General features: G+C 53.3%; 4 protein-coding genes across 4 annotated transcripts; 2 read left to right on the top strand and 2 right to left on the bottom strand.

The window, feature by feature from the left end:
• Window positions 1-528: 528 nt before the first annotated feature.
• Window positions 529-828, bottom strand: LMH87_011919 (uncharacterized protein; the record flags this gene model as incomplete). The annotated part of the gene is made up of 1 exon (XM_056201138.1): window positions 529-828. One exon carries the CDS (start codon window positions 826-828, stop codon window positions 529-531), a length of 300 nt encoding a protein of 99 aa, XP_056052919.1.
• A 2,560-nt stretch (window positions 829-3,388) lies between these two features.
• LMH87_011920 (uncharacterized protein) lies at window positions 3,389-3,936 on the top strand (the record flags this gene model as incomplete). The annotated part of the gene is made up of 5 exons (XM_056201139.1): window positions 3,389-3,400; window positions 3,472-3,519; window positions 3,578-3,595; window positions 3,666-3,739; window positions 3,798-3,936. 5 exons carry the CDS (start codon window positions 3,389-3,391, stop codon window positions 3,934-3,936), a joined length of 291 nt encoding a protein of 96 aa, XP_056052920.1.
• Window positions 3,937-9,199: 5,263 nt separating this feature from the next.
• LMH87_011921 (uncharacterized protein) lies at window positions 9,200-9,712 on the bottom strand (the record flags this gene model as incomplete). The annotated part of the gene is made up of 4 exons (XM_056201140.1): window positions 9,200-9,300; window positions 9,363-9,454; window positions 9,530-9,547; window positions 9,627-9,712. The coding sequence occupies 4 exons, from the start codon at window positions 9,710-9,712 to the stop codon at window positions 9,200-9,202; spliced, it is 297 nt and encodes a 98-aa protein (XP_056052921.1).
• A 346-nt stretch (window positions 9,713-10,058) lies between these two features.
• On the top strand, window positions 10,059-11,907 carry LMH87_011922 (uncharacterized protein; the record flags this gene model as incomplete). The annotated part of the gene is made up of 3 exons (XM_056201141.1): window positions 10,059-10,455; window positions 10,539-10,780; window positions 10,849-11,907. The coding sequence occupies 3 exons, from the start codon at window positions 10,059-10,061 to the stop codon at window positions 11,905-11,907; spliced, it is 1,698 nt and encodes a 565-aa protein (XP_056052922.1).
• Between the last annotated feature and the right edge of the window lie 116 nt (window positions 11,908-12,023).

Below are 12,023 nucleotides of genomic sequence, written 5' to 3' on the forward strand. Positions count from 1 at the left end.
AGCCATACCCTCGAGATATATAGAAATATACAAGTAGAAACTCTCAAATCTTGAAAAAGGCAAACTTGCTTGCCAAAAAGTCGGTCCTTTTAATAAAGTAGAAATATCGAAGGTCGTCAGACGGTCCTTTCTTTTTCGCCATTCAACAACGCCATCAAAGAAAACGAAATCATGCCAAAGGAAGGATTCGAGGCCATCCGATATGCTTCGCCGAAATCGCAGCCGAGATCAACAATAACAAAAGAGGGAGAATGCAAAACTCCGTGAGCCGTTCCGCTAATGCCTGTAGGTGCTACCAAAGAGGAGAAGGGGGGAAATGCGTTGAAAGTCAAAAAATATGCGTCGCATACATCAATGCCTATTTTTCCGAGGTATAGAGTCATAAAAGTCGTTGAATGTGTTGGTGGCTAGAGCTCGGCGCTCGGCGCTCGACCACACAGCTTATCGGGCTCTGAGCTCCAGTCTGTGTGGGTATGTCGTGTATATATGTGTATGAAGGAGATGGAAGTTGCAAGTGGTAAGATGTACTCATGTTCGTTGCCTCTTGGAGGAACTTGATGCGCTCGTATCTTTGCCGGCGCTTCGTTTCCACTCAGTTCTTTGGGGCGACTCGTAGAGGCCGACGCCGCCGAGGCCCTCATCTTCTTGGGCGCAGCGATCGCATTCCTGGTCGAATTTATGTTGCTCAATGTTGACGCCGTTGGCACAGTCGCCAATTGCGCCGTTGTTCTTTGCTTCTAAGCAGGATAGGGCCTGCGAGAGTTCCTCCCAAGTATTGGCCTCGCCGCATTTGGTGCAGGAGCCGGCAAATACCACCATTCGACACATGGCTGCGAGGTATAGCTGATTCCCAGAATAGGTATTTTCGGGACCCCAGTTCAAATAAGATGTCTTGGTGAGGCGCTAGATTCTTGCCGGTTTCAGGATGGTTGATTGGCGGACGGGCAGCAGTTTCCAGCTGAACCGTGCGACGAAGTCCGGGATTCCGTCCACAGGTTTGCTGCGAAATATGACTGCGGCCCAATTGCACGACTGTTGAACGGATGGATGACAAAAGTTGATCCGATTGAGGTACAAGAGAGCAAAATGCAAAGGTTGCAAGTATGTCGCTGGCAAGTGCTCAGAGATTAGCGAGTGTTCGTGGACAGCGTCTCTAGAGGCAATGCGCGGTGGCGTAGCGTCGACAGAGTGCAGTGCGCCGAGAAGTAGACAGCTGTATTCAAGAGAATAAGGGTTGCTGAAATGCTCCAGGGAAAAAAGGGCGATCAGAATGATGTGGGCTTCGAATGTGGTCGAGCGCACAGCGAAGAGAAATGGGAGTCAGGATGAGCGGCAGTGGGGAGAGGATGACGAAGGCGAACTGTAATCAGTACTGGCGTCTGGCGCTGTCGTGTTCGGAGTAAGGTGCAGCGTGAGGTTTATAAAGCCGACTGTGGTCACACGAGCGAGAGGGCGATCGAGGCTGAGCGGAAGTTCGAGAAGGACGATGTATCGCGGTAGCCGGGTCAATGCTGAGCAAGAGATGACGGATGAAATAAATGACGGGATGTGGTGATGAAGAAGGATGGGAAGCAGGAAAGGAAAGGTACTGGTAGGATGAGCAAGATTGAGGTAGACGGCGTGGAAAGAGAGAAGCAGGAAGAGACGATGCACAGCAGGCGGGGAGGGAGGGGTGCGGGGAGTGACGGCTCAGAGGCGTTCATCGCTAATAAAATGCACTCGAAAACGCTGCAATTACAGGCCGGCGACCAGTAAAACAGGCAAAACAGGGTACCTTGCAGTGGACTCCAGTGGGTTTAGTGGACTTGGTGGACCCCTGAACGGCAGAGTCAGCGGGCGGTGCCACTGGAACGAGGGCGAGGACAGCACGTCCATGAGCACCAGCGATGTTTATTTTAGCAGCATGAGCGGCCCAGGGAGTGCTGGAGCCCGCTGCAATTCGCTGCACATGCCCTGATCTGTCTGCCGTCCTCGCTCCTCATCAATAACGTAGGTACTGCATGTCCCATCCAACCGCCCGTAAGCTGCGCACCGTCCCGTCTTCCTCATCTTTCCCTGCAGTTCATCTATCATCTGTCATCTTTTGGCCTTCGTTCCCATCGTCCACCACACCCACCGCCCTCTCAGACACTCGCACAGTCTGTGCTTCGTGTTTCTTGTATCCGTTTGCCCATCAACTTCGGCTGCCCGCATTCCCTCGTACATGATGCTGCAGCAGCCCCCCGCTCCCCGTTTGTGTCAAGCCGTATCAGCAAGAGTAGGTACATGCTGCAGACGCGGGTGGCGACAGCGTCTCGATTCTCTGTCGCTTCTCATTTTACGCCACCAACTGTCGACAAGTCAGTGTGGGAAACGGGGGGACTGCTGCTCCGCCGCTAATATTGACGCGGCACATTATTTTAGGATTGCTCCCGTCTTGTGCGAAAGCCTGTGGTCCCCGTTGACGAAGAGCGGCGTGTCTCTTTCGACGAGACAGGGAAAGGATCGGTCGATTCACAATGGATTTCTTCACCAAAAGAATCAATTCCATCGCCAACCCGCTCTCCCATCTCATCTCATATGCGTACAACATGGGGCCTTCACATCCACAAACCACTCAGCCCACCTCTGGCCGTTTTGAAACTACGGGCCGCTTGCATGGATATCTAGCCCTGGCGGCTCAATTCCCAGCCAGAACCTCTCTAACAGGCCGCCGGAGAGTTTGCTGACTGCCCACTGCTCACCAGTCCCTCAGTGCCGTCTTCAACACTAGCACTCTGGCCCGCTCCGGCAGTTCCGCCACCAAGCCCACGTTGGCTATCCACTAGGCGGCCATGCCCTCCACTGCTTGTCCGTCCACCGCCGTCCTGTAAGGGGGTCCAGCGGCCTCTTTCTCGTTGAAACCGCCCGGGACGAAAATCTGCTGCTGCTGCTGCTGCCCGTCTGCCCGCTACCTTGCATTGTGCAGCACGACATTGACCGTTGTGGGTGCCTTGACCGTTCGCCCACTGATGATGAGGGTGCCTTGGAGCTCGTGCGACGGACAATGTCCATCTAGATCCCCGCTCGCGTAGGGAGCAACTGACTTCTCGTTACTAACTAGTTAGTACGGATTCATGCCGCTGGCCACAGCGCGACGACTCTAGGTACATACACCCTCTATCAGCACTCTGTACTGAGTACGTAGCGGGTAAGCGGGCACGGCGACACGTTAGCTGGCTGCTGCGGGCAAGTATGCGCTGCCAGTAACGACTAATCTAGACAGTGTCGTTCACCATTCGCCCGGTCTAGATAAAACTTCTACTCACACGCTTGCCCCAAAAGGCATAGGAGAAATCAGCCCATTTCAACATCTAGTCTTGCGGATGTGTCCTGTGCCGCAAACTATATGCCCACTTGTTCTCGAGACATGCAGTTCGTCGTTCGTTGAGAAAAGAGACGAGAAGAGGTGCGCGCCATCAACGCTGTACCATTTTTGTACAAGCGCTACAGGTGGCCACACAGCCATGCAAGATTAGTTACAACAACAAGCAAGAAAATGTACGCCAACGGTGGGGTGGAAGCACGCTTTACATCGACACATTTCTAACTTATTTAGCTCTGTGTCTGCTGCCAAGTACGTACTATTTACAGAGTGCCGTACCTTGTGTCCACATGGCCTCCATGTCTCAGCCGTGACAGTCCAGAAGCCGGTGCGAAGCTCGACGCCCCTCTTTGGACGCGACTCCTACCTTGAGCTCGTTGACATTGATTGCTACCAGTTAGTTTTTGTCAACCTGCTGCTGCCGTCAAATCACAGATCGCTCATATTCTTGCAGCCACAGATCCTCAGCAGCGGATCACTTGTGCCACCTCTGTTCTTCGGCGCTCGTATCAATCGGGCGACATCCGCGAACCTCTACAATATGGCAACATACCTCGACGGTCGTGCCATGTGTGTGCCAGGATGTACAGTAAACTAGCAAGCCACTCCTACCTAGCCTCGCTGCCTTGGTGCGCTGCTTCTGCCTGCCACTGGGCATTCGCCTTGCGTCCGCCATGCACCGCGGATTTGCTGCCGGTATTTTTTACCGTTTCTCATAGGCCGCCACGGCCAAAATGAGATACGTCGCATGCTTTAGTGCAGAGGCGACTCCGTACAGAAGCCAGCGCTGCACCGTTGTGGATTTTGCGGCCTGTAGCGTCTCCCATCTCTTCCAATCAACGCTGCATCAACGACTACCTCTGACGACCATCGCGCTGCCCGTGTCGCAGCGATGGACACGCCTGTCGCTGCTGTCATCTGCTCTGTTTGCAATCGATGCTACTGTTTAGCCTCAAGCTAACGAGAACTAGATCCGTTCCACAGCTTCGTGCAGCGTCGCTGGCCAATTTCGGTACACCATCTCAGATTTTCGGCAGTGCAAGCATCGATACTCCGTACATTGTACATATGCTTTCTGCATGTAGCAGATGTTTCTTCTCGTTTTCTCATGCTGTGTAACGCGCAACGGCTATGTTACGCTGTTCGACTTCTGCTTAACGTGACCTGTCATAAATTGATGGCGCGGTGGCAGAGCCGTGTGTCGTGGCATAAAGGCACCCGGCCTCGGTCAAGCATCATGATTCATTGTGCTCCCAAGCAGGATTTGTTTGTGTTGACACAAACCTACGGCGACATCCGCAACTCGCTCGTGAGCTACTCAAGTTAATCTGAATAGCACGATGTGACCGTGCCTGCCACATGAGGGCTTTCGGGTGCTCTTAGCTCGATGCTAGCCTGGACCCTACCGTTGGCTCAAGCCTCAAGGTCTGTCACCAGTGGGCTCATTTGGCACAGGTCCAAGACATGTGCCTGCCAACGGTCCCTTCGCAGGGAGCCATCAAGCCAAATTTGTGAGCAATTGTACAGCCGCTGGTTGGTCCGATTTACGAGGTCAGTGACTCGGCGGGAAATAGTCTCCACGGGAGAAAGTGCACGATCTCGCATGAGAGTGGGATCAAATTGGACTTTTAATGTCGCATGCCGGCCCTCTCTAGGCACAGATCCACAAGCGCGTTAAGAAATCAACTGAGTGCCTCTCAAGTCGCGTGAATAGTGCGGCCTATAATCTGTACAATGGCGAAGTCCATGTCTCTCTAAGACAACTTGCGGACGTCTTCGAATTCACGACAACGTATCAGTACACGGCAAGCTATTCCACAAAGGCTCCGCAAACACACCGGCCGTTTAGTTGCACTGTTACAGCAATCTCAAAAGACTAGCTTTTCGAGTTGTCACACGCGCGAATGCCAGATCTTCGCAGCATTGGTGTTTTGGCGGTGCCCACCCGATCGGCCCCATGTTTCGAAGCCAACAGACAGTCGTGATCGCGAGATCCACATGCCATTGGGCATGTCTCAGTTCTGGGGGTTTACCATTCCGCTGGGATTGGGAACATTGTTGACCCTCTGAACAGGGCACAATCCTGGCTCGGTATTGAAAGATGCGCCCGGTGTGTTAGGCCGGGCAGCCAACATCCGAGTGCGAAGTCCGGCAGTGTTGTAGCAAGAGCGGGGGAAACCGACCGCCGTGCCGGGGGTCATACTGTCCAAGGAGGGTGGCATTGCTACCAAGCAGCTTTAAGCAAGAATAGAGTTGCTCAGTGCATGGATTCCTTGAGGAGTCGCGGTTAAAGACAGCCTAATGAGACCTCGTAGCCGTTTGTAACTGCCGGTTTGAAACGGCAACGCAAGGTTTCTTGCGCCTCTGCGCCGCAAAAACCTGTTCTATACTTACTACTCAGGCAAACCATCTGTGTCGCCTCGTCAATTCGCATTTCACTCCATAGAAACCATCCCGTGTCTACACCAAGTATTGCCAAGAAACGACATGTTGCTCCATCGCCGACAAAATCCGAAGGAGGACTACAATGCGAGCCGTTCCTTTACTAATGCTGCATGCAGTCAATAAATTCGTATCAAAACGGTTTTTCTTCTCCTGCAAAGCAATACAGCACGCCCGCATGCTTCCTCTTGCCCCGCCAAAGGAACTTGGTTGGCGAAAGGATGGACGCCGGACAGCACACCCCCTCCCTGAACCATGCAGCTTGCCAAGCGCCCCAAAGCCCCAACGGCTTTTCTTGTTCTCTGCCGTGGCCGTTCTATGTTTACTCGTTCTTATCAATTGTCGCAGTGTCGAGCTGACCGTTGTATGCAATGCACATGCTGCGTGGATGCCGGTAGTGGAGATGGTGACTGGGCTTGCAGGCTGCGGGCTTGCAGGCTTGCATGACCGTTTTCTCTTTCTTTCTTTCTTTCTTTTGCTTTCTTTGTTCTTGCTGTCAGGGCAGCAAAATTATTCATAAGCTCCTGATGTCTGAGAAAATATGACATATATTTCGCGTCATTCGCCGTAAACTAACCATTCACATTGATGGGATCTCTTCCGGTTCGGACGCATGCATGCCGGGGGTCCGGAATGTGCCAGAGAAAAGTTTCATCACATTTCTCTTCTTCTTCCACTTCTTCTCCTCCTCTCGTCATCACAAAGCTGACTTCACATGATTGTGCTAATACGCGCCCATAATGTCAGTGGTGAGCCCAGCCCGCGGCCAACTTGTTATGCGCAAAAGAGGGCGAGGATGTTTGCTCGATGGTCGTCAAAGTCAGTCGTAACGATCAGTTCGACTCCCTTGATTGTTTCAAGAAGCTCGATGCAGCGACTTGCGTGTCGTGCCCATCTGAGACTACCTCGCCGGGCACTCCGGATGTGCGAGGCCCAGTGCCGAGACGGAGGAGGCAAGCAGATCGGAAGCTTCGGCAAGTCTATTCAACCCCAAACCCCGGGGAGGGATCATGACGACCACTGCGCTCACCAATCGTCTCGCCATGTTGTTGTCCCTGGCGAGCTGTGATTTAACCTTTGTAGCAGCGTCTTCGCCCCCCGTTCTAAGGTTCTCCTGTTGAGCAAAAAGGTCCTTTCCGAGCAATAGGCAGCAGAAAGTTCGCGGGGGATCTTCAGTATCATCCCACTACATGTTATCGCTTCAGAGCGCTTCGTCCCAGAAAGGCTTAATTCACCCTGTCCACCGGCGTGTTTTTATTTCTTTCCTGTACAAGACCATCCGCTTGCACAGACGGTTGATGTCCCCGTCGCGGTATCATGCAGGCGCCAGCCGATGCAAGTTCCCGGTAGCCGGCTCAGCTCCTCTTGTGCTGAAATGTGCACCTTCCCAGCGGCGTCCGTCGAGGCCCCATATCGACACTAGGAAGCATCCTGTCAGGGGTGAGGTGATCGGAGCTTGTTGCCGAGGTGGTGTGCTCGACATGCCTTGTACGATGCGAAGTTGCTGCCAGCGGAGATCTATAGTGTTGCCATGTGGATGCATCAACACATCTGCCGCGCTCATCAACCTTGTAAGCAGATTTGGGTCGTCTTCCGCTGCCCATGCGGTAATATTTCCTCTCTCGTCTTCGTCGCGACCGCTTCGCTATGAGTCGTGCCTGACGCCAAGGCCGATGGCGCTGGGCACTTCTCTGGCACCGGTCATTGTGGCATTGTATATGGCGCCAGGTTGAACTGTATCTACTCGTAGAAGTTGAGAAGAGACAATGCCCTTTGTCTGGCGCCAGAAAATATTTCGAATCGGTACCAGAGGCTGTAGACGTTCCGATAACTGGCTGTCCCTGCACACATATACCATGACCTGCGACCAAGTGTTGTCGCTGTCCTAGTCACTTACTGGCGAGTAGTCTTCGTAGGCCTAGTGTATCTTAGTGAGACCCCGAAACTTCTTTGACTTTGCCCATGGGTCCGGAGTGAGCTTCGTGTCGTATTGTTTGGGTTCGGTGTCCGATAATACAAGAGCGCAGTCGTGCGCTGGCGGGCTCATACCAAATTCTCTCTTGGAAGACCTCAGGGTCTCTTTTTCACCGCCCGCGTCATTCAACCTTGGTCGCCACCTCATGAGGACGACAAATTCGCTCGAAGCCGTTTGGCAAGGTGAGCATTGCTCTGGTCACAAGATTTGGGCACGGGAATCAGCGTCTAGCTGCGCACTACAACATTCTGGCTCGTTTTTTATGCCTTGATATTTCGCGGGGGGCTCTCTCGATGGCGGAATTATAATCTTCCTATAGGAATCACCGAATTGATTGGCAATTTTTTTGGACATATGAGCATTGAGAAAGCCATACCTTTCAGGTCTCTTTATCCCTGATGATCCCGATAGCCGGGAACCAATGAAGCTATGTCAGAATCCTCGTGGGCCATTAAGAACACGCCTCTTTTAGCGGACGGATCAAGCGCCTTCAGGGTGGTAGGGATCTAGAGAATCGAAAGGTGTAGGTTTCTCAAAAAATCAAATGTCTAAAATATTGCCCATGAATTCAAATGCCATAACAGGGAGAGTGCTATAATTCCGCCGCACAAGGAAAGCTCGCGGCACTTCGGTCGTGATCGGCTCGGCGCTGATTAACGGGCACATCCACCCTGCCTTGGGCTAAACAGGGAACACGGCCAGGTCGGCCAGAGATAGTAGGACGGGCTGGTGGTCATTTCCATCACCAACGGCAGAGCTGCGCAAGGTGTACCAGACGGGCCTTTCGAGGCGCCAGGCGATTGCAACCGCTCACCCTCCTTTTCATCATTCTCCTGCCAAGAACAAAAGAGCGGGTAGAAGCCAGACGGTATCGTGAGCCTTGAACTGCGATATGGAAGATGTTATCTTAGGAGGTGCAATAGAAGGTTTCGGAGTAGGTATGGGCGGATGGATAGAAGAGTAAAGCAAAGTCGTGTAGTTAAGTGGCGGGCAGTCATCTTGTAGAAACTGTATTGATTGAGAAGTTGCTTCTACACGGATTGTTTTGCGGAAACACTGCATTAGCGGCTTAATACCCCGCGTGGTTCCGATCGAGGGCTTGCATCGGTGTGTATCGTGCTGAGCCTCGTAGAACACTGCTAGGACCTCTTGAAGATCATTTACCTTTGAAAGTTAGGCAGGTGAGTAATAAAGCACACTTTAATGGCTGGCCGGCCCCCATACAACCAGCAATCTGCTACCGTCGCAGACTGCGCGGAGACAAAAGCGCCCAGTGAGGCCTAATAACGGCTTACCAGTACTGTTGACGGACAAGGTCAACGCGGGAGCCAACTTTAAAATAAATGAATTATAAGACACTGAAAACTGACATTAGATATATTTGATCGAACATTCTTCGGACTGCGCTTAGCCGGAACTGCATGCAGAACAGTTGATTTTTAACTCCAGGGCGTTGAGTGCATGGAGTGCTTCGGATAGATGAGCCCGGAACATAAGCGAGCATATAATTGTATTGCTCTTGATGGCGCGTCCTGTTCAACTACCAGAACGGCACAAACCCCCATCAGTAAGCGTAGACTTTTTGACAGCAAAAAAACGCACTGCCAAAGCCAGCCCCAGCTTCAACAATAGAATGGCACCACGTTTTTGCAAGTTGACCTGATTCCGCTTTGGATGTGCGGAGAACAAGATTACTGTCAAGGTCAATACCCAATAAAAACGTTGTTTTATTTGAAGGCAACTTGATAGCTTCGAGGTGTGTGGCTCACTCTAGTGCGATGTACCATCTCTTGTCCACAAATAACGGATCAGTACGCGGAGATTCGGGCAATCATCTCTTGGCAGTGGGCGAGAGACCCTGCGCACCTCGCGACGTGGGACCGGTTGTGCGGCACAGTGGTTTTAGTCAGAGTTGACGGAACTCGGGCTCGTGTCGAGCTTTTTTTTCTCATTTTCCGTTCCCGGAGCCACCAATCAGGCAGGTACACGCTGGCTGCGGTCACCGAATAGCGCCGGGGAGCTTCAAGCAAGGGTAAGCAAGGGTGAGGAGCAACAAGCACGCAACAAAATTGGTAATATCTTGGCCGTGTGTGGCGCGGGGGTTATCACCGGCCGAGGATCTGATTCCATTTCTTGATCTAATCAGATATAAATCCCTCGATCAAACCTAGGTCCAAGATCCATATCCCGACTGAAAACGGGACGCGGTGCCTTCTTTTTCCTTTCTTGTCTCGTCTTCTCTTCTCTGTCTCTCCGCTTCCTCTTCTTGCCTCTGTCTCTCCTGCTTCCAATAAAAAAATGTTGGAGCAGCAGAAACGGAGCGTCGTCATGCCGTCGCGACTGACGACGCCCGCCGCGCTCTTCTCCGTCGCGCTGCTCTTCTTCTCCGCCTTCAACTACGGCTTCAGCGACCAGTCGTTTGCGTCGACGCAGGCCACCACGGCCTTTACCCGCCAGTTCGGCGAGTACAATGCCAAGACGCACAAGTACGCGCTCACGACCGTCTACCTGAGCCTGCTCAACAGCATCAAGGCCGGCACGCAGCTCGTCGGCGTCTTCATCGGCAGCTGGATCAGCAATCGCCATGGCCGGCGCGCGTGCATCTGCGCCATGAGCGTGTATGCGCTCGGAAGCACGGCCGTCATTGTCTCGTCCGAGGAGCGCGCGCAAATGCTGGTCGGCAGAAGCATACACTGTACGCGATTTCCACTCTCTTTTTGGCCAATTTTGAAACAACAGGCATACCGCTAACAAATCTCCTCTTTTTGAAAACTGTAGATATATATCTTGGAATGCAGCTAGCTGTTATACCAACATTCTTGGCCGAGATCTCTCCTGTGCAGCTGCGCGGCACCGCTGGCGCCTCATATTGGCTCGCCATCAAGTTTGGCGGTCTCGTCGTCACCTCCATTGTGCGAGGAACATCCACGATCAAAGGAAACGCTTCTTGGCGGATCCCCATCAGCCTGATCCTCGTCATACCCGCAATTCTCATTGTTCTTGTGTGGTTCATCCCAGAGGTGCGTCCACGACATTCTTATCCTGAATGAATACTCTCTCCCAACACTCGCCTTTTGCTTCGTTATAGTCTCCTCGGTGGCTTCTCCTTCGCGGTAGGAGAGACGCCGCGCTGTCCTCCCTCACGCGTCTGCGCCAATCTCGTGCCGAGCGCACCGCAAAGCTACCCCCCTCCGAGTCCGTCATCCAAGAGCTCGACGACCTATCCGATGCCATTGAGCGTCTACGTCGCGAGACAGCCCAGGAATCGCACCCAGCAGGCTCGCGCTCCATCGCCACCCGGTTCCGCCTGCGCCAGTTCATGGCCATGTTCTCGCGCAGGCACCGCCAGTGCACCGCCATCTGCGTCGGGCTGCTCTTCTTCCAGCAGTCCACCGGCCAGTCCTTTGCCTCGCAGTACGGCACCCTCTTCGTCAAGGCCCTGCACACCATCAATCCGTTTAGCGTGGCGCTCGGCATCAACGCCATCGACATTGGCGCCATCCTCATCTGCATGGCGCTCGTCGACCGCGTCGGCCGCCGCAGCCTGCTCATCGCCTCGGCTTTCCTGCAGACGGCCTCACTCATGATCATGGGCGGCCTCGGCGTGGTGGCGCACGCGTCGGACACGGCGCAGGGCGCCGCGTCGGCATCGTCCGGCGCCAAGGCCGGCATCGTCGCCATGCTCATGCTCTACTCGTTTGGCTGGAGCTTTGGCTACGCACCCCTGGCGTACGTCGTCGCGGCCGAGCTGCCCTCGCCGTTCCTGCGCGAGTACACGCTGCGCATGGCGTACTCGGTCAAGCTCATCATGGAGTTTGTGATTTCCTTTACCTATCCGTACCTGGAAGACGTCAGCAAGGCGAATCTTGGCGGCCGGCTGGGGTTCATCTACGGATCGGTGGCGTTTTTGGCGCTCATCTTCAGCGTGGTTGCGGTGCCGGAGACGAAGCAGATTGAGCTGGAAGACATGGCCATTGTCTTTGAGAAGCACCAGCTGCGGCATGGCAAGATGGCCCAAGTTCGCCCCGCTACGGTCAACGACACCGCATCCGAAGACAACAATGATACTACAGGCAAAGACAAGAGTGATACTACGATTCAAGAGAACGGCGAAACTGCGTCTCCAGCACCTACGCTGTCAAAGTAATGGAGTAAAACAAATTAGTATATATATTAATGTTCAAATGAGAACCACGTCAACAGCTATACGCAAAGAGTACTATGAGAGCGGCTCGTCGCTTCGATTTTCGAACAAGAGGCCAG

This window comes from Akanthomyces muscarius, chromosome 4 (assembly GCF_028009165.1).
Source record: "Akanthomyces muscarius strain Ve6 chromosome 4, whole genome shotgun sequence".
Taxonomy (NCBI): domain Eukaryota; kingdom Fungi; phylum Ascomycota; class Sordariomycetes; order Hypocreales; family Cordycipitaceae; genus Akanthomyces; species Akanthomyces muscarius.